Source organism: Quercus lobata, chromosome 2, assembly GCF_001633185.2.
Source record: "Quercus lobata isolate SW786 chromosome 2, ValleyOak3.0 Primary Assembly, whole genome shotgun sequence".
Classification (NCBI taxonomy): Eukaryota; Viridiplantae; Streptophyta; class Magnoliopsida; order Fagales; family Fagaceae; genus Quercus; species Quercus lobata.
In genome coordinates, this window is record NC_044905.1 from 54,168,110 (window position 1) to 54,191,895 (window position 23,786).

Here is a 23,786-nt window from a genome sequence, read left to right on the forward strand (position 1 = left end):
GCTTCTTTTGATGATACGCACACTAATCATTCAATTCAAAGTTGGTTACGATTTTAGAGGGATATATATGAACTTGGCCTTGACACTACTTGCAATGAATTTGCTACTTTAGAGTCTAGACTGTCCTAGTGATATAGTTCACTTGTGGTAAAATTTGTCAATTATTGAGAAATACATTTAAACTTCGCATTTGTTGAGTCATATGATGTGATAAAAATAAATAATAATAAAATGAGCCCCTAAAAAATTCATAAGTACGCACGCTATGCATATTCTTGCTCTATCAAGTAGTAAGCAAAAATACTCATTATCAATCACACATTTGTGCAAATATTTCATGTCCAGATTTTATGTATAGATCTTAGTTTGCGCCATAGGTACGTGACGGACCCCATCATCAATTGTCATTATAAACTGGGCCAAAATAGAGTCTTCCTGACTACATAGACCCAGTCTTAGGCTAGATGGGTTCAGGCCCAATCCATGGACTTGATTGATTTGCACCCTTTAATAACTACGTTGCATTAATTTAATGCAACTAAAACCGAAATTGATTAAAAGTCCTATAATGAGATGTGAATTATTTCCTATCGCCACAAACTTTTCTACAACAATTTTATAAAATTTCTAATGCAGTAAATTCTTATTTGTTTGCATTTGGACTCACCACTTACATCATTTTTTGACTTATTAATAGCCACTTACCACAATAGCAATTTGTAAAAAAAAAAAAAAAAGAATTGTATCTCTTGCATTCTCCTCCTTTTAAAAGTTATAAAAAAATTTATAGATCTAAAATTTAAAACAAAATATTCCATCCCAAAAAATTTTCCCAACAACAATAATTACCAATAGTAATACTAAAAACAATTAAGCTTTTTCTCAAAAAAAAAAAAAAAAAAAAAAAAAAAAAAAAAAGCTCAATTAACCAATTTTACCAAAAACAAACAATCCAGCCCTTTAAAAAAATTTAAACAAAATAATTTTGTCCTTACCAGAAAGGAGATGCACAAATAAAAAACACAAACAAATAAAAAACCCTTTGGCAGTTAAGTACCAATGCTAGAGGCCAGAGCCATCACACACAATTTTTAAAGGATAAGCTCTTATTGTAATGGACACTAAGAAATAGAGAAACATCGATAGTATAGAGAAAGATATATCTATCAATATCATAAATATCATAAATAATATGATGTGGTGAATGAATACTTGAGAAGAGGTAATTCAGATATAATATTAGTCTCATATTTCTTCCATGAACCTTTGAATCAAGGAAATCAATACCGTACCGGAAACTATACTGGTTTGGCTAGCGATACGATATATTTCAGATACCGGTCAATACTGGTGTACCGTTTCATTTTTACCGCTATTTTTTACTATTTTATACAATATACAAAGTTATATTTCTAATAACTCAATATATCACTTTGGCAACTTTTTATATTTTTTGGTGGACTTAGAGCATAAGCAGCAGTAAAGCTAAATAGCTATATAACTATTTTAGCTTCACCAAAACACAAAAATGCATGTTACAATAGTGGAGTCAAAGCTAAAATTTTTAGAAACTTTATTTTAAAATTTATAATAAGTTACTAAAACAAATATTAATATATATATATATATATTTTTTTTTTTTTTTACTCATATCTCTTCTACCTTGTCAATATCTTTTTTTTAGGCCTCTTTTATACTCCTTAACTCACTACTCTCTCTCCCTTAATAATTGATATACTAAAAGCTCATAAATATTTAAAGAGTAACGGATAGAATTGTTAGATTGAAATACTTTTCTGACAAAAAGAAAAAGAAAATGAAAAAGAAGATTTAAACCTTTAAAAAAATTGAAATGATTTACATTAACTGATAATTTTTTTATTTGAAATGCGTAAATTTTCCAAGTCCTACACCCACCCAATCAACTACTGGAAGTCCTAACTTATTAGGATTTTCTTTTTCATTCTCTTTTTCACCTCCACATGTCTTGCTTACAAGTATAGCCCATTAGTCTTTCATTATAAGTTTTTTTTCTTTTTTTTTTTTTCATTCTTTTTTTCACCTCCACACGTTTTGCTTTGAAGTCTTGTCACTTGCTTCTTGATTGACTACTTAGTTTCTACTTTCAAGTGAGTGTACCAAAACTAAAAAGAGAGATTGACACGTGTTGAGAAATAAATGAAGAAGATGAAGGGGCTGTAGAAACAGAGGCCAACGAAACAAAGGAAAAGAAGAAGAAATGCGTAGCAGAGACAAATACGAAGAAGAGGAGGAAAAACCGAGGTAAAAGTGAGGAGGTGGATCTTAAAATTTGGGGGGTTTTCTGAGGTTTTTTGTTTTGCCCGGTATCTATTTTCTAGCCAAAACTCGGTATTTGTCCCGGTATGCCCGAAACGACTCCGGTACAGCTGAAATTTAAATCGAAACGAAACAACAGCATTTTTGTATCGGCCTAGGCACCAATACAGCAAATTCTGACGGTACCGGCTGGTACGGTATGAAATTAACTTCCTTGCTTTGAATAGACCAATTAACTTCCAACGTATTTCCTTTGATAGCTCCCATCACTTTCAAGGAATATATCCCTGAATGTTCAAATAGTGTGAAAACACCTATGAACATTTAGACCCCCAATTTACAAATTATCAACACAAGCTTATAATCAAACAATGTATGTGCGAAATATGAAAATAAGCTAAAACAGAATTGGTAAAACAATCTAAACCGAAATTAATCACAACCACAACAGCAATTAAAAGGCAAAGATTAAGGGAAGAAAGATGCAAACACAAAGACAACACAGCGATGTTTTATCGAAGAAGAAACCAAAGTCCTCAGCGAAAAACCTCTCCACCGCCCTCCAAGTGGTCAATAATCCACTAGAAAATAAAGTTGAGATACATGAATAGTAAAAGACCCTCCAAGCCTAATCTACCCAGTGCACCTAAGCCCTCCAAGCTTCTTGCTCTAACAGGGTTACGCCGAACCTTGTCTTCTCTAGCTTACCAGATCCCGCAATCACCCATTGCATCAACCAAAATGAATTGGTCCCTTCCAACCTGCTTCCCAAGTACCAAAATGCCTCCTCACAGATATGGGTATAGTGAGATAAGGATTTGGCTAATGTACCTCTCAAGGATGTATCAATAAAGAGGGTGAGAGTATGGGAATTTTGAGAATCAAAGGATGAAGATTGAGGACGAATCAATCTTATTTTTCTCTAAAGTTTCTTTCTCAAAATTCTCTCTGAAAGTTCTCAACATTTCGTGGGTATAAGGGTATTTATAGTAGGGTGTGTATAGAATGCGAAGAGTCAGTTACAACCAAACAGGGTGTTCTAACAACTTAAGCTCGCGATTGGAACGAGTCGCGAGCTAACTGCATGGCCAGACTGGAGGTTTTGTCTTGTAGTGCAACAACTGGCGTGACCCTTCAGCTCCCCTGCATGCCTCACACATATGCCACATTTGGCGACTCGCCAGTCACGAGATCTAGTCGCAAGGCCCTTCTTGAGTCCACACTCTTGAGCTTTTCTTTATACTCTCTCACACACTACCCTTACATAATTCCCACCTAAATACAGGGTTTCTAAATGCTGAATTACAAGCAAATTTGGCCCGGAATAAAGCCAACAAAATGATTGAATAGATTCAACCTTACAATCTCCCCCTTTGGCTATTCCGTGACAAAACCCTAAAACAAACTTTAGACTTAACATGTGAGTTGAGAATAGTTGAAAAAAACTCATTCACACCTAACTCTAGAATCTGTGAAGCTCTTGAACCATACGAACAAGTATTTCCACAACAACACAATACGATCACTGTAAGCAGAAAACTTGAAATGCATATGGAGCAAGCACAATGCTATCAAGCAAAAAGAAATGAAACAATAAAACTTGGCTTGACCAAAAACGAACAATCACTATAAATAGTGACCACAATAATCATTCACATAAGGAATGAACATCCGGACATGCAAACTAATAAGTTCAATGCAAAGTATCATTTGCATGTCCAACACTCAACCGATACAACAACACAAGATAATTGCATCAAGGATATAAAATCCAACAAAGGGCACAAGAATGATGTACTTAAAGAAATGCATAACATTAACAACAAGTACTAAGCTACAAAGCATAGGTACAAATAAAAATATAGTTTAAACAGCTAAACATAATCATGAACTATGAGCAAAGCAAAAACATAGTTAATATAACATAAAGCTCTTTCTCTCTTTCTCCCCCTATCATGAATCATAGGAGCTGTGATGAACTTAGAACATATATACCTGAAACACTTGCACAAAACACATTAGGCCCTCAAGGTAAAGCAAGTAATAAAAAGACAAGTATAATGTAACAAGTATGTACGTTTTTAGACCCCTTAAAAACACAATCGGATTAACCTAGTGAATTAACCATGTGATTACTTAGTCCAAATTTCTAATCTAGGTTAACACACAATCATATAATCATGTCAATGTAAAGTGCGGAATATAAAGAACACAAAGATATGATGACCCAAGAAACCACACCAGTAAAAACCTGGGGAGGATTCCAACTTTACACAAAAGACCTATACTTTGAGCAAGTCTAAACAAGACTAAAAACCTATTTTGATCATGGTTTGCCAACAATACAAATTAGAGTTATAATACATAAGTTCCTAAGTACTTAGGACCTAACAAAGTAAATTATGATCAAGTAAACATGATGTAAAACATATGAGCAACTTGATCAAATACATGACAGTCATATGGAAATGACTACAATGATCATATAGCAAAACAAATGATTATTTGAACATGCAACCAATAAAGCACAATAGTATAAGGATGTATGCATGTCCAAAACATAAACACGATGCAATGAGAACAATAAAGTATAGATACTAAACATAACTCAAAGCATCATAAAGCAAACAAGAAAACAAACATAAAGAAACACAAACAAAACAAAATTTTCTTATTAACACAATGTCTTCTCCCCCTTGGTATATGCATCTCTCCTATGGAATATCTCTCCCCCTACAAATGTGCACAAGAAATATAATTTCTCCCCCTAAGGATGTGTACAAGAGTTATATAGAAATGACAAAACTCTCCAGTATATTACTCGAGTGTATACACTCCCCCTTTTTGACACAAATAGATAAATGGGTCAAGGAGAAAAAAGGGCAAGAGATGAAGGTAAGACCAAGGAGAAAGATGCAAAAGGGGTGCAAGATGAATGAGAAAATAAAACTCAAACAAAAGATAAAATAAAATGCTACAAAACATAAGGTAAACATGATATGTTAGGATGGAGAAACAAGGTGTGCAAGAGGTGGTTATGTGCAACACATGACCAAAGCATTGAAAATGCACATATGGGGCAAGGTGCGTTAAATACATAATTAATGAACCAAAGATGGTACTAGTGAGAAAACATGAGAAACCCCAAAGTTTGGTACTCATCAGATTTCAAACAAGCAAGAAAATGCTTAAGAGGCATTTTATCAAACACCTAGTGTGCACATTATAAATAACAATGTAAAACAATGCAAGAATATCATGAAATCCACCCTTAATACATGTTCTTTTTGTCACAAGGGGCCAACATCCAAAGAAAATCATCAAAAGAAACCAACCCCATAAAAAAATTTGACAAAAATTAAGTTTTCCCAACCCGTATAATGAAAATCTCAACCAAGAGCACAAAACTCTCCAAAACATAATCTAAGGATCTAAATCAAAGAAAAGAGTTTAAAATTACCTTAGAGATGTTAATATAATGAAAACTCATTCAAATTGATTGGGTTTTGATGTAAAAATATTAAAAATAAGGGTTTTAGAGAGGATAGGAGAGGTTTAAAACAAGTTTCCGAAAAACACTTTAAAAAGCTAAATACATATAAAAAGATCAAAAAAATTTGGATTGATCCATATATAGTTGAGCACACACACATCACATTTAAACAAGTACAATCGAACAAATGAATAAGGCATTCATTGAACATTAGGCATGTGTGTTGTGTATGTGTATCAAATGTGGAATAGTCCTTAGTCTAGAGTGAAGCTTCAATAATCAATTCAATCAAGTCATACACAACTAGTACTAAGACAAGTGGTCTATCTCAATTATAGAAATGAACATATATGACCTCTCACAAGAAAATGATTACATATCTTTGAAGTTTTTCATTTGGTTTCTTTACAATTCATAATATTTGATCATTTTTTATCTTTACATCTTTTTTAAGATCGATGCCTAAAATTTTTTATATTTCAATTGATGAATAAGCATTTGGCTTTGGAGCACCATACATTTTCAATACAAGTCGCTTTCCCTTTTTCCTAGTCAAATACTAGTATATGCGACGGCTTTTGCAACTCATTATCTCTTTTCAAGATTTGACATTGGTTGAGCTCTTTAAGTAAAAAATATAAAAGAGTGGGAAGATATATAGGCACAAATCTACACATGAATCAAAACCAACATGACAATTAACTAATCATTCATGACAAGTTTGAAGATCAACTTACAACAATCACACATAAATGTCAAGATTTTTCCCACAAAGATATAAGTGCATAAAGAATAAGCTAAGCTCATAAATGCACAAAGCCATTTGTACGAAGGTACAAGGCAAAACTCACATGTGATATGTGCTCAAACATATATAATCAACCTTTTTGAATTTTTCACTTTTTATGTGGTTTTGGATTTTTACTCACACAAAACTAAAATATAAAAGTAAGATCAAAATAGAAACAATGCATAAAAAGAAATGCAAGATGCACAAAATGCATGAAGATATGACATTCAATGCATGAAGGGTCCTACAAAGATTGAAAGAATTAGATCAATGACCAAAAGAACAAAAGCTCAATCGTAGGAACCCTTCCTCATCCAAGTGGAACGATTGTTTGGAATGAGTGTCTCATGAAAAGTGAGATGAGGGTTGGAAGAATAAGAACCGGAGATGCACATAGACAAGGAGTTAAAAGCATTAAACACTTTCTTTAACAACATGTTATATTCACTCAAATCTGGTTTACTCTTTTTAGCACAACTTCCTTGAAGCTCAATTTTCTCTTTTCTGTTGATTCTTTCAAGAGCATGAAATTTAGAGTAATGAGGTCTTAGATGACTAAAAGCACCACAATGGTGACACACAATGTGTTTAGGTCCACTAGGCTTTTTGGGAAGGGATCTAGCAACATGGTTTTGTTCCCTTATCAACTTATGACATTGAGGTCTTATATGACCAATCACACCACAATGGTGGCAAATTGAAAAAAACTTAGATCCATCCAAAACCTTAGGTTTAGACTTAAATAAAGGCTTTGACTTAAGAGCCTTTCTCTCCACCTTTTGATTTCTTTTGTGTGGAGGAATGTACACCAATTTGCCTTTAGAGGTAGAACATACATTAGGCACAAAAATCAGGTACCACAACATGATTGCAACATATATTATCATCCTTTTTAGCAATAGGTTTAGCAATCAAACACTTGGCATGCATTTTCAAATATTCATTCTCACATTTTAGCTCATCACAAATTTGTTAGATAAAACAAATTTAGCATCCAAGTCCACATTCAAACACTCAAGCTCCTTCAGCTTTTCAAGAGAATTTTTAGCAAGTTTCTTATATTTCTCAACTAATTTGTTAGATTCATTGAGTTTAGCAATCAAATCATCATTTTCACAAAATAACTTACTCAAATTCTTTTGAAACTTCTTAGCATTTTTCTTGAAGAGTTTGTCATTTGGAATATCAACAACACCCAATGATTCAAGTAACATTTCATCACAATCATGAGGATAAACACTCATAGAGGCATTTTCACAAACATGTGGCATGCTACAATGATCAACATCCAAACCATGCATAGAAGCATACAAAGCACCATCCATGGTAATAAATACAAGGGGTCAAGGATCACACTTAGGTAATGAAACCAAACAAGTATACCTGCTCTGATACTAGTTGAATGTTCAAATAGTGTGTAAAACACTTATGAACGTTTAGACCCTCAATTTACAAATTACCAACACAAGCTTATAATCAAACAATGTATGTGCGAAATATGAAAATAAGCTAAAACAGAATTGGTAAAACAATCTAAACCGAAATTAATCACAACCACAACAGCAATTAAAAGGCAAAAATTAAGAGAAGAGAGATGCAAACACAAAGACAACACAGCGACGTGTTATCGAAGAGGAAACCGAAGTTCTTGGCGAAAAACCTCTCCGCCACCCTCCAAGCCGTCAACAATCCACTAGAGAATAAAGTTGAGATACATGAATAGCAGAAGACCCTCCAAGCCTAATCTACCTAGTGCACCTAAGCCCTCCAAGCTTCTTGCTCCAACAAGGTTATGCCAAACGTTGTCTTCTCTAGCTTACCAGATCCCGCAATTGCCCATTGTATCAACCAAAATGAATTTGTCCCTTCTGAATTGCTTCCCAAATACCAAAATGCCTCCTCACAAATATGGGTATGGTGAGATAAGAATTTGGCTAATGTACCTCTCAAGGATGTATCAATGGAGAGGATGAGAGTAGAAGAATTTGGAGAATCAAAGGATGAAAATTGTGGATGAGTCAATCTTGTTTTTCTCTAGGGTTTCTTTCTCAAAATTCTCTCTAGAAGCTCTCAAAATTCCGTGGGTATAAGGGTATTTATAGTAGGGTATGTATGGACTGCGAAAAGTTAGTTACAACCAAACAGGGCATTCTGGTGGCTCGAGCTCGCAACTAGAACGAGTCACGAGTTTGAGCTGTGAGCTAATTGCATGGCCAGACTGGAGGTTTTGCCCTATAATGCAATAACTAGCGTGACTCTTTAGCACCCCTGCATGCTTCACACATGTGCCACCTTTGGCGACTTGCCAGTTGCGAGATCCAATCGTGAGGCCTTTCTTAAGTGCACACTCTTGAACTTTTCTTCACACTCTCTCACACACTACCCTTACATGATTCCCACCTAAATATAGGGTTTTTAAATGCTGAATTACAAGCAAATTTGGCATGGAATAAAGCCAACAAAATGATTGAATAAATTCAACCTTACACTCCCTCTCAAATAACATAGTTGGGATTACTTTCATGATGTTTATCTTTTCCTAATTAACATTAATGCATAAGATTAATTATTTATTTATTTCTATATTTTTTAAGATATATTTTAGAACATCTAAGCGGCATTAACTTGGTGGTAATACACACATGTTTTTGCCAAACACATACCTGGTTTGAATCTTAAAGCTGACCTGAACCATTACAATTTTATTGTTTTGAATTTGAAGTTCTATTTTTTTACAGGGTCCATACGTAGAAAAGCCCACAAACCCAATCCAAAAAAAAATAATAAAAAAAAAAATCCTTCACTTATCTCTAGGACTTGTTTCCTTCGATGTTGGTGATAAAGGACACAGTTTCCCCTTTCCGTGTGCCTTTCTCTTTGTTCGCAGTCTCTACCATCTCTCGCCACTAAATCTCAGTAGGACTCATCCTTTTCCTTCTTTTTTCCATCTGGCTTTTTATTATTTCTGTTTGGTCCCTTTATTGCTAAATTGTTTTTAATTTTGTTTTATTATTGGTTTCCTTTTGGCATCGCAGGGTTGCTAGGAACACAACCCAACAATTCTTCTATTATTCCTTTTGGTTCCTAGAAGGTGAGAGAATAAGTAATTGTATATACTTAAACTACGAAACTTCTATGATTATCTACGTTGTGGTGTTGGTTAATGATTTTATTGATCCCCTCTTTGTGAAATGTTTCATTATGTAATGCAAATTCATGAATTTTATTCCTAAATTATAAATAAGTAAATTTTTTCCATAGTAAAATTAGTGTTGGTTTATTGCTTATTTATTTATTTTTAATGGGATGAGGGTGAAGAAAAAGAATTTTAATTTATAATAGTCATATATCTACACATTGTATCTTAGTTATCATTTTTTTATGGGCTTGTTGTGAGTATCAGCTTGAAGTACATTATTGGATTCATCATCATTAAACATTAACTTAAGTAAGAACCTTTGTTTCTTTTTAAATCCTTATGTAAAATTCATTGTCCATGATTTCTGAGTGAGAAAGATTCAAATTGCTTATTTATGATTTCTATAATGTAAGTGAATTGCTTGAAGTTATACAAAACTTATACGTAATCAATGAAAGCGGATGGTTATGTATTAATATTTTTAATGCTTGATAATAATTATATGAAAGAAGCTAAATTTTTGGGGTCTTCACAAATAACATCAAATTATTTTTACATTCAGTAGTAAAACATGTTGTTCTCTAGCAAACAGTTCATATTATTTGTAAACTTCAAGCAATTTAACAAAACTCGACATTTTAAGGGAAAATTTTATACTTGCAAGTTTTACAAAGGATGGGAAGATAATAGGGCCACTCAAATATACAGGTGATGTCCACACATCCATGTACCATAAATTCAGCCAAAAAAAAAAAAAAAAAAAATCTTTTAGCGTTTGACAAGAAACGGTATTATTGAATTAGAATGGTGAAATCAAACAATTGGATATTACTCAGATCCTCATAGATCTATTAGAATCATCAATCCTAGTAGGATCCATTGCATAGTTACTTCATTGGAGAACATGTAGTACTGTTCAGGAATGCTTTTAAATTACAATTACATCCAAGAAACATATTAGAAAAACATTGATATTCATTAATTAGGCCACCATTTAACTCCTATAAATATTATATTCTTTTGATTTAGTAAACAATATTTTTTTTCGCTCATTCAGCCTTTCTCACAATAAACTCTCTCACTTCTTCTCTTCTCTTTGTTTTTTTCTCTCTTCTCACACTCTCGCTATCACTCCCTCTGGCCTCTTCTCTTCCCACAGATTTCTCTCTCTATCTATCTCTCTTCTCTTTTTTCTTCCTATTTCTTCTCCCCTCTATAACACCATTCTTTAAGAAGGGGTTTTTTTTTTTCTTTTTTTTCTTTTTTTTTCTTTTTCTCCTCACAGATCAGTCAACAGTTCTATAACAATTTTTACTATTTATCAAACTATTTGTATTGGATTAGTTTACCAGTAAAACTATCTGGCCTATATGGCATTTTGAACTATTTATAATGAAACTTATGGGTATAATGATTATTTTGAATTATGAGAAATATGGTTTATATATATATATATATATATATACCATAAAGGGGGAAGGGAACGCACAGTTAATGGAAAGAGACGGAAGCACAGTAAATATGATAATGAAAATAATGTACGTAACTTGAAAGTAAGAACAATAAATAGCTTGAAAGTAATAACAATTATAAGGCAGTAGAACCAGCCAAGTATATATGAAAATAATTCAAAGTAAATGAAAGCAACAGTTCAAAGTAAATGAAAGCAATTTAGAACCGTCCGGTATGGCGGTAATCCGTCCAAGGTGGCGGTAGCAACAAGTAGAATAATGAACATAAAACTGAAAATACTTGTTATTGAAAGTAGGATAAACACTTACAGTAGTAGTGAATACAAGATCTCAACAGTTACAGGTTAACAATTACAAAGATTGAACTAGTCCTAGTTACAAGGTTTGTAGAATTACAAAGTTTGTAGTGAACAAGGATGAACAAGGTAGTAGTAATGGAAGTAGGGTGAGTTCTCTCTCTAAGAAGGCTAGTTTTAAAGGAAGAGAAATCAGAACTAAAACTTGACTTCTTTCTAAGGGACAACCCCCCTTAAATAGGCAATATTTCTGAGTAAACAGTACTTGTAAACAGTAAAAGTTAACAGTGAAAAGTAAAAGTTAACAGTAATAATTTGCTGAAAGCAATCTTGGTGTGACCAAAAGTTACGGGAAACATGGAGAATCATCTTTTCAGAACATTATCATCAGAGGTGGAAATCAACAGTAGAATTTGACCAGAAAGTAAACATTGCAACATTTTTGGCCATTATGCAGGCCAGACAAATAGGGGAATCAAGCTTTCAATCAATCTTTTGCTAAATCATCAGCATCTTCGTCATCATGACCAAACCACTCCTGATTGTAAGGGTAGTAAAGGTCTTTTGAAACAGAGGCTTGAGAGGATCGTTCATCATCTGAATCAGCAGCTTCATCTTCTTTAACCATTTTAGTGAGCAGGGCATATAAAGCATCAAGGTCCTTGCGGATTGCATCCAAAGGAGAACTCTTCTTCTTGGTCTTAACAGGTGGTTTACCACTTTTAGCAGATGAGGAAGCAGGTGCATCAGTTACAGCTTTTTGCATAGAAGTAGTGATTTTTAATGGGAAGCACTTGGGGAAGGGAAATCTCTGGCAACATTGTTAATGATGGATTGGGTGTGAGCAAACTTATCCCACCATTTAACATAACAACAGCGAGTGAGAACATCACCATCTTTAACATACTGCCATTTTAGAATCCAAGGAACCTTATATTTTTTAGCAAAATGAAGCAGGGGAGTGAACTTAGCTCCATGATCATCAGTTCTGAACCTTAATGTAAAATTTTGGAAAGAATCCTTCAATGGCACAGGGAATATTTCAACAATTGAACCAAATTGGGACCACCAACGGATGAACCAGAGAGGGAATTCAGAATCAAATCTTTATCAAAATTAACAAACCATGAATGAGACATATTTTCATTTTGGTGGAGCATGAATCTGAACCAGGCAATAACATAATCATGATATAAATAGGGAATAGGGAATTTTGGTAATATTCTTGTGGCGGCAAGGTTGGAGCCCCACATTTCTTCATAAATAATGTTTTTTATGTAAACACTTTGGTAAATAATCCTATCACTATTAGCCTTGTCAGTTATGGCTTTGATAATTATTGAATTCTCATGTCGAAGCATTTTAGAATAATATTGGACAGTCTTTTGGCTGTGTTCCGAAATCCAATGAAATTTTGAAGGAAAATAACTAGTAGCAAGCCTAAAAGGGTTAGTAATGGAGGCCCTATTTGACTCTACGGAGAACAGGTTTTGGATATATTGTTTTCTAACATACTGGGAAGCATTGGAAGCATTAGGGTAAATAGTTTTAATAGGTTGGTGAACAGTGGCTAAAGCATAAGGATCATATTGTGAAGCTAAAACAGAAGAATAATTAGGTTTGGGAATGGTACCTAGGGGAGTGAAACGGTTAACAATATCCAAAGAGGAAATAGGTTCTTTTTTAACAATTGGATTAGCAGTGGCAGGTGTCTTGTTATTCGATCGTCTACTTGCCATTAGGACACTGCAAAAATTCACGGGTAAGGAAATCAGGGATAGCATTTTGAGATCCTTTAATATATTCAATATCAAAATCAAAAACACTCAAAATAGCTTGCCATCGGGCAAAAATATGTTTTGAAGCAATATTTTCAACATCTTTTTCAATAACATATTTGGCACTTTTGCAATCGATACGTAACAAAAATTTTTGATTTAATAAATCACTTTGAAATTTTGAAATGCATAGTACTATGGATAAAATCTCTTTTTTAATATACTGTAATTTAACTGTGCATTATTCCAAATACCAGAATAGAAACGAACAATTTGTTCAGGTGACTCAGGAGAAACTCTTTGTTTTAGAATACCACCATAACCAACGTCAGTTGCATCGGTTTCAACAATTTTGAAAGCACCAACAGTAGGAATACCAAGACAAGGCAATGTCTTAACATGAGATTTGATTTGTTTAACAATAGAAGTATGAACCTCAGACCAAGGAGGAGGATTGTTTTTTAACCGATCAAACAAAGGTTTGCATTGTTTCCTCATATCTTTGTAAAAATCCGCAACATAGTTTAATGACCCAAGAAATCTTTGGAGCTGTGTTTGTCAATGATAACATCAGGAAACTTATCAGTAAATTGAATGGCTCTATCTATAGGACGAATCTGTCCTTCAGAGATATCATAGCCAAGAAAACAAACTTTGGTTTGAAATAGTTTAACCTTCTTGGCTAAGACAACAAGACCATTTCTTTTAATAGTATCTAGAAACGAATTCAAATGTTTCCAGTGTTCGTCAATAGAGCTAGAGTAAACAAGAACATCATCAATATACACAATGGTGAAATGACTGAAGGAGTTAAAAATATCATTCATGATATTTTGAAATTCGCTTGGGGCATTTTTAAGGCCAAATGGCATAACATTCCACTCATAATGTCCAAAAGGAGTGGTAAAAGCAGTTTTGTACCTATCATTCTCACTAATCTAGATTTGCCAAAACCCAGATTTCATGTCAAACTTGGAGAACACAACAGCTTTACTTAGTCTATGGACAAGGTCATTCTTATTGGGAATAGCATACCGAATCCATTCTAAAACCTTGTTCAAGGGTTTGTAGTTAATGACTAATCTTGGGGTTCCTCTCTCGATCTCAGCATTTTTTTGGACATAAAAAGCTGAACAAGACCAGGGGGACTTGCTATTCCTAATCAATTTTTTCTGCAACAAATCATGGATTTCTTTTTTGCAAAATTCAACATTCATTTGGATAGGACGAGCTTTAGTGGGAATCTTTTTCTCATCAAAATCTTTAACATATGGCAAATCAACAATATGTTTCTTCCTATGCCAGAAAGCATTAGGAACATCGGAGCAGACATCATTAATCAACATTTTCTGAAAATTATCAATTTTGGATTGCAACAATTTATCAGAAATTTGTTCAGCAATTTTCTTGTATATAACCTCTTGCTGAAGGAATTTAAGATGGTTAATTTTGGCATGAATCATATTTGAAGCAGTATTAGTATCAATATCAAACTTTGAAGCAAATTTGAACTTTACTTTTTGTCCAAAAGGATCAGTAGTAATTCCATCATGTTCAACAAGAAAAGGATATAAAGCATTTATAAAAGGCAAACCAAGAATCACTTTATCAGTCATATTTTTAACAAGAACAAAAGGAATCTTGAAACAGACATTAGCATGGCATACACGAGCATTATTCAATTCATACTTAATTTTCATTTGAGAACTATTAGCATAAACCAATCTTTCAGTAGATTTTTCAAAGTATTTTGAAGGAATCAGTCCTTCTTGGATACAGTTCATATCCGCACCTGAATCTATCATAGCAATAACAGTGAAATGATAATCAAGAGAAACAACAATTTTAACTTTTGTAAACCATTTTGGAGGAATTATATTATTAACAAGAGCAAGTTGAGAATTAGTGAAAGCATCAGGAATACCTTTATCAGAAAGAAGAGCTTGTTGACTTTGTTGACTAGATTCATCTCCATCTTTATGCTCATGTCCTTGTTTAAAATTATGTTTTAATTCGCTTATCTCTTGTTTAACAATATTAATTTCACATTGTAAATCATTAACAGTGAGTTCTTTAGATTTCTTTTTATTAAATTTTTCCAAAGTTTTATCCTCTTTACTCTCGGTGAGAATATTGGTTTTAATAACATTGCAACAAGAACCTTTACTACCAGTTTTAATATTAGGAGAATCAGAAGAATCATTAATATTTAGCATGTTAAGTTTGTTTTTTAAATTACCAGGGTTTTTATAGCCTTTACTAAAGTGTCCAGATTTACCATAGTTAAAACATTTACCTTTATCTGACCTTTGTTTAACATATTTTTTAGAAACATTTTTCTTCTTAGCATAGAAATCATTAGGTTTAACAAAGTTATTTCTGTACTTTTTATATTTTTTATGGTTTTTATCATGTTTTTTTACTTTTTTTCCTGGAAGGAGCAATAGGAGGCAAACCATATTGTTCATAGAAATTTCTCATTTCATATTTAGCTTTTCTTTTATTCTTTAATTGGTGTTTTAGCAATTTTTCATCATTACACCTATTGATACCAAGTTTTTTAATAATACTGAAAATATCACCATAAGTTGAATTATCATAATGAATAGAATCATTTTTACCCATTAATTCTTGTTTTACCTTATAAGCAAAGATAGGAGACAGATCGTCAATAAACTTTTCTTTCTAATAAGGCTTATGACAATCTTTCCGAAGCATCACTCTGGAAGTAAAAACATCTTGATACCATCTGTAATCAGACATAGTAGGACAACTCAAATTATTCAAATAATCAAAAACACGAGATAAAATATTGGATGGAGTACCAACAAAAGGTTTGAGAATAGTATAGATCAAGGTATTAGCACCATCAGGAATACCACAACCAATACTTTCATCAAAAATAGGCAAACCTTCATCATTCTTTTTAACAGCATGTTTAATAGATTCTCTGGATTCTTCAGTGATGTATGAATCCCACCATCCACGAAGAGTACCAGAAAAACCAGGAACAAGTAGATTAAAAATTTCAGGTTGATCAAGATCATGATTATTTTGATAAGCAATACCAACCATAGACATGTGACTCATTTTATTGATGATTTCTTGTTCAGACAAACTATCAATATTCCATTCATAAAGCTTATCAGCAGAAACAGAAAACTGTGTTTGAAAAGATCTCTCTTCAAATTGCATATTAGGAGGAGTGGGTTTTGAATACCAGTTTTTAGTAAAAGACATGGGTTTGGAGTTTCCAACAAATCTTTTAATTTCTGGGAAATCATCATTAAAGATTCTTTTTGCAGGAACAGAAGAAACAGTATCAGAATCTGTATTTTCTTCATAAACAATTTCTTTTTTGGAAATAGTTCGAGCAGCTGAAGTAGAAGTACTCTCAGTTTTAACCTTTAAATCAGAAAGCATTTTTCAACAATTTCAAGAGTCTTGGACTGAGAAGTTTTAAACATAACTTTTTCTCTTTGACTGGGTAAATCAATCAAAGGTTTCTCATTGTTTTGTTCAATAAGACTAACAATGGGAGTTTGATCATCAGCAATTTTGAAAGGGGAGGCCTTCACTTCCTCTTTTGTCACTTCATCTTTCTTGGTAGTTATCAAAATTGAGTCAAGAGGAGGATGACTAGACCTAATAATGGTTTTATCAATTTTAACAAAATTTGATTTCTTTATCACATTTAAATGTTGGTTTGAAACCTCATCTTTTGAAACATAATGGTTTTCAAGAAAATCAAAAAACAAAATATGTTTTTTCAATTGATTCATCCTTTCCAACCATTTTCTTTTAACATGGTCTTTTTCAGTCTGGGCAAAATTATTTTGGAAATATTTTCTTTTGGTTCTGTTTTTTGCAAGCATAAATTCATCATACAAAGAAACCAAATCAACTTCAAAGTGTTCATCCAAAATAGTCAAAACTCTTAATTGGTTTTGGTAAACAGGAGGATTTTCAATAGGGGGAGAGTCAAAGTCAGATGGAGTAACAGAAACAGAGTCTTCCTCCTCTTCATTAGCAGTTCTACTAAATGGAGAGGAAGTTTCAGGTTTAGTAGAATAGTAAACGGAGCTAACTTGAGATTTATCACTTGAAATACCTTTTAGCTTTAAATCAGAGGATTTTTCCAAATTCTTTTTCAAAAAATCATTGATCTCTTGATCTCTTTTTGAAATATTTTCAGATCCAGCAAAGGAATGTCTTCCTTCCTTGATCCTCAAAGGTGGATTATTTTGAAAACTTATTTTAACAGTACCATCAAGATATTGTTGAATATGGGTGAGATCAAGTTCATCAAAAACAGGTTTAGCAGGAGGGGATTCTTGTTCCAACAACCAATCATTAGGAAGTTTAAGATCCTGCCATTGAATCATTTTTGGAACTTGAATTTTAGCATTAGGAGTTGAACATTGAATTAACATGGTTTTACCAGAAGGTTCTCTAGGAATCTTAGCACTTGGATTCATTTGAGTACCCATTAGTCTATAATAAATGCGATAAATCAAAGCAAAAGGCTTACTTCCTTCTTCCATCTGATAACCAGATGAAGCAATATTCAATGTCAAAGCTTTAACAATATTAGGATCATCCAAAGTAAGAGTAAGATCAGGATAACAGTTAAAATAAACAGGACCATCATACATAGAAGCAGTAATCATACCAAGAATGCTATCTTTAAAAATCTTAAATCTAGCATCTCTTAAACACATGAGAACAAAAGCATTAACACCCTTTCGGGTAAGTGGTTTAATAGCAACTTGAACCATACCAATATGCAAATAACTGAATTTTTTAGCAGCAAGGAAGTCATTAATATTCCTTTTAGTGAACAAACAACATTTTTCATGAACTCTCGAAATAGAGAAAATTTGTTCAACAGTTCTAGCTTTGTAAGCAAAATGAAAAGTACTTTCAACAAAACTTGTTTTATAAATAGTTTTAGTATCAACTTTAGGAATATTCCAATGACGAAAATCAGGAATCAACTCATTGTCATCAATAGTGTGATCTTCTTCATTTACAATATCAAGAGGACAACTAGTCCTGGAGCTGATAGAGGAGTTGGATCTCCACAACCTATCCATACTATCCTAGGTTCAACACTCAGTTATCATGTTTTTCTCACAACCGTTGCATATCGTAACACATACCCTAACCAACCTTATACCTCTCATGCCCTACACACCCTCTCTTGGCTCAAACGGGCCTTACAGTTCGGTTCTAGGAATTCACTTTACGACTAGGGTGGCGCCAACAACGGTAAGAAGGGAACACAACAACGGAATATCAAGCGCTCGGGTAGACACAAACAAAAAACAAAGACACAACAACACTACCACCGGCCAGAATAGAGTGGCTCTAATAATGTTAAACCTGTTCTATGTAATTTATTGTTCCTATACATGAACAAGATGAGTATTTGAGATCGTGAAAATTTGAAAGCTAATTTTGATTGTATCCGTTGTCAAAATTTTAGTTTGAAAACCAATTCATTCTTGGTTTTTTTATTATTTATTTATATTGATTACATTAGGTGGGTTTACACAATACACATATTATACATGTTTTAAATTATATAAGAAATGTTATAAAAATTTTGGATACCAAACACCATAAATCGTTCTCAAGTCCATTTTTAAGGCTGTTACCAAACATCGGAAAATGAGATAGTTTTCTAAAAAATGCTCTCTTGAAAATGAAAAATTTTATAAAACCGTTAATGCAAAACAAATAGAACGTTGCTGAAAGTTTCAAGTTTCCTATCAAATATATATATATATATATATATATATTTATGTGTGTGTGTGTGTGTGTGTGTGTGCACGCGCGTGTGTGTGTACAAAGCTAGCTATGCCACTTGACATAATGTGTATCAATTGATTCAATTCAACATTAAATAGTCTTTGAACTTTTGCTTTTATATATTACTAGTAAGTTATTTGTGCGGTGCACGGATAATGTTGGAATGTTTTATGTAAGATTGTTTTGAAGAATGTTGTATATGTGTTATAGTATAATTGTTATAGAACTTTATTAGTAACAAATTCATCATAAAAAGCAACAATTATAAATTGTACACATATATTCATTATAATTATTCAATTGAAGGAATGAGAAAAAAAAATTGGAGGAATATTATAGAATTAAATTTGATATAGAATGTGTCTTTTTCTTTCTCCTTAATTCTAAAAAAAAAAAAATACATATCCCAAACACCCACAGTTGATCACATCATTTACAAAGCACACAAATCTACGAAGTTCGACCTTAATATGAAAATCATAATTGCCGTTGATACCCAATATAAAATGCAAAGTCTCCTTCCTTGGTTGTAGCCAACTCATACGATTAAGGATTAGACGAAACAACAATGTTAGAACTAGGTAGGTGTCATCGAAAGATTGAAGGTAAATGTCATCGTTTTTGGTTTGTGTGTATCTGACATGGGATGGTAGAAATAGCTATGGGTAAGTATATATAAAGGGGTAGAAGTGCAAGAGATAAAAATGATGAATTAAAATACAAAGAGTTTTGTGTGTATGTGTGAGGGATGAAAAGTCATGAAACATTGAACTAAATGAAACAAAAAGTCAATTGAAAGCTCAAATTTGTGCTAAAACAAACGAGCTTGTTAAGACCCCAATTTTAAAATTACGACTAGATTGCTTTTACCCTAACTTATCTAAGTGTGGAACAAGAGTAAAAGAAGCACAATCACCGAAACTACTCTTGTGCACAAATATGAACAATAAGCAATAAATATAAAGTACAAGAGTAAGGGAAGAGAGATGCAAACACACGATAACACAAAGACGTGTTATTGAAGAGGAAACTAAAGAACTCGGCGAAAAACCTCTCCACGACCCTCCAAGTCAAAATTGATCCTCTAGTGAATAAGTTGGAGTACATGAATAACAAAAGGCCCTTCAAGCCTAGTCTACCCAATATACTTGAGCCCTCCAAGTTTCTGCTACCAATGGATTTCTCGGAGTCTTGTCTTCACTAACTTTCCAAATCCCGCAATACGCCCGATTGCATTCACCAAGCCTCACCAGCTTCTCTTGGCAAATCTCCAAAGCTTCCCAAGCTCCAAAACACTCTCTACACTCTAAATAGGTGTGAGTTGCATTTGGATACAAATCCCCTCTCAAGATATAACAATAAGAGAAGGAAGGGGAAGAGGCTACAATGATTTCTCTCTAAAGGATGAGTAGCTCTCTCTCTAAAAGGTGGGTGTGTTGTGTTGTAGAAACCTATCTAGGGTTTTCTCTCTCTAAGTATAGCATTCTTTTCTTTTGTGGGTAATGAAAGTATATAGTTTTTGTGAAGAGTAAAAAAGTCACAATTAAAATCCTTTAGGCAAAGAGTTTCGTGAGTATCTCGCGATTTGCCTGTCTCGCGAAGTACTCACAAAATGCAGCCTGACACTTGACTCATCAACTTCTAGCATGTGCTTCTCACGTGGCCTTTTCGCGGGAACCTTTACCCGCGAACTTCTTGCGAGCTAGTCGCAAAACTGCGTTGACCTTCATTTCATGCTCGATTCTTCACCAACTTAATACTAAACCTAATACAATAGAATCCCACAAAATACAAGGAAATAATTTAATGTAATTACAACACTTTTTGTCATGGAATAAAGCCAATTTAAAACATAGTTGTAAATTACAACTTTACAATATTTAATTTGTCTTATCTCTGATGTGGTACTTGAGAATATTTCAATTCTCTTTGCACAAAAATGCGTCACTTGACAAAATCTCATGCTTTCTCACATGAGGTCTTTGCTTTTATATAATATTGATGATTGGAGATGATAGTGCTACCAAATACGTGGCCATACTTTTATTCATAAGAGCAGTGTAGCTAAATTTAAAAAGAATAGGCGATAGTTAATATTATAAGTAATGTGGCTCAAGATCTAACACTAAAATTCAAGATGCTTTTAATTCACAATTTTCACCTTTTACACTTCTATCCCTTTATATATAATTATCCATAACCCTTCATACCATCCTATGTCAAATACACATACCAAAAACGATGTCATTTACCTTCAACCTTTCGAACCCTAACATTGTTGTTTTATCTAATCCTACTTCGTATGAGTTGGCTACAACCAAAGAAGGGGGGCTTGCATTTTATATTGAGTTACAACGACAATTACGATTTTGATGTTAAGGTCGGACATTGTTGATTTATGAGTTTTGTTACTTTTGTAAATGATATGATTAACTGTGAGTGTTTAGGATGTGTATTTTGTTTTAGAATTAAGGAGAAAGAGAAAGAAAAATCTTATATCAGCTTTTATTTTATAATATTCCGCCAAAGTTGGTTTTTTTTTATTTTTTCATCACTTCAATTGAATAATTATAATGGATGTGTGTGTACAATTTATAATTGTTGCTTTTTATGATGAACTCATTACAAATAAAGTTCTATAACAATTATGCTATAATACCTACACAACATTCTCCAAAACCATCTTACATAAAACATTACAACATTATCCGTGCATCACACAGGTAACTTACTAGTATTATAAGAAAGGTGGCTCAAGTTCTTAGTTCTAACACTAAAATTCATGATGCATGATGAATTTCAATATGTTTTCCTCTTCTTTGGGTTTGTGGGAATCTATGTTAACGGAAAATTATGTACAAATTAGGAGGTTTTTTGAAGAATGCTTGGGTTTGTGTGGTTGCAGTCGTAGAATTATTAAGTTATTTAAAAAATGCATAGGGTTCCTATTAAACTCGTCCTTTAATTATGTTGATATATAATGTGGCGAACCATCTCACTAAAGTTGGATGCTGAAGGCCAGAAATTCTAGAAGCATTATAACTCACTTTCGTAGAGATATAATGCTTTGGTCTCTTCTTCAATTTGTGAAGAAAATCTATGGATGATTTCTCATACATATTGGGTATGTCCTTAATTCAAAGGGCATTTAGATACTTTAAATTCTAAAGATCAAGTGTTAGCTTCATAATAGCCACAATTATTGAAACGTAAGTTGTCTTTACAAAATTTTATTAAGAAAAAGCTAAAATATGTGTGGAGTGTGAAATATATTTTTTTATATTTTAAAAAAATGACAAAACTTAGGTACAATACTTTAGATACTGTTCCTTAGGTTCCCCTCTTAAAATTCAGTCATGTGTCTATTTAACTAAAAAATACACATTTATCCTATGAGAAAAAATCAACATGGTAAAATCTTAAAATGGAAACCTAAGAAATAGCACTTAAGTACTGTACTTAAGTTTTGCTCTTAAAAGAATGGTGGGAAGCTCCAAAAATGTTGTTAAGCAATCAGACTCACGAGTCTTTGATTGCATGCCAAGTTTAACGGAAGAATTGTAATGTTGAACCAAAATTATAAAAAATATTGAGGCATTGAAATTATTTTACTTTCTTCTTTTATATATATATAGTCAAAATTAATTGTAATTTAGAATCTGCCTAACAATAGTTGGACACGAAGTGCCTGTGGCTACATAAAACCAGTAGACTTTTTGCTCATCTGTATTGAATGATCTGCTTTAATTGGATTGCATTGTTTAACAAGTCTATTTTCGATTGCAATAGAGAAGTATTTTGAATTGTAAACATTGATATAATGAAACCTTGTGCATGATCTAATACGAATGCATGGATAAAAACTCAATAAGGAATTCCCTTGTTAATTCAATTGACAAATTCGACCAACTCAACGAAAGCAAGATCAAAAGAGAGTACAAAGTAGAAGAAAACAAAATTCATAAATTAAAATTTAATAAGTACAAAATTTATTTGGGAGGGCTTGCTCGAACGATGAGGTCCAATATGATTTTCATTTGTTTGCTCCAACTTTATCCTTAACTGCATCACAAGCCCCTTGTGCCTTATCCTTCATCTGCTGGCCAGCCTGCAATATATAGAACTCCATATGTAAGCAATTAACAATGATGTAGGGCAGTATTACTTGAGATCGAAGTATTTTGTTATGTTTGTATGTAATTTTGTAACTTAGTAAAAACTTTGTTGAACCTCTTGGCATGATTCCTTGGCAGATTGAGCAGCATTGCTCGCCTTGTCCGCCATGTTGCCCGCCTTTTCCTAAACCAAATAAGAACAACACATTATAATCAACATTTAAAATGTCAACGTGCATAGTGTTCATGCATGAAACATCCATCCATGCCTACGTAAATCCTTCTAGATGCAGTTTGCCTAAGAAGAACCGTATCATAGGCATATCTTGGACATATTGGCACTTAAGGCATATCTTGGAGTATCCCAGAGATATCTGGTACCGGATACAAATATATGAGCTAAATTGGAGTATCTGTGCTTACTAGATGTATGCTACTATGCTAATAGATGTAAACAGGATGGATAGAAACTCACCTGAGCTTGGCCCTTGGCCTCGCCAGCTTGGTAACTTGCATTCTGGGATTTGTCCATCTTCAGTTTCTACTTGGAACACAAATACTCACAATGTAATTCAGGCTCTGAAATTCAAC

At 33.1% G+C, this 23,786-nt stretch overlaps 1 protein-coding gene across 1 annotated transcript; it reads right to left on the reverse strand.

Moving 5' to 3' along the window:
- Positions 1-22,937: 22,937 nt before the first annotated feature.
- On the reverse strand, positions 22,938-23,786 carry LOC115978308 (stress-induced protein KIN2-like). Its single transcript, XM_031100327.1, has 3 exons — positions 23,671-23,786; positions 23,311-23,379; positions 22,938-23,188 (listed from the first exon to the last, which is right to left on the reverse strand). The coding sequence occupies exons 1-3, from the start codon at positions 23,725-23,727 to the stop codon at positions 23,114-23,116; spliced, it is 201 nt and encodes a 66-aa protein (XP_030956187.1). The 5' UTR covers positions 23,728-23,786; the 3' UTR covers positions 22,938-23,113.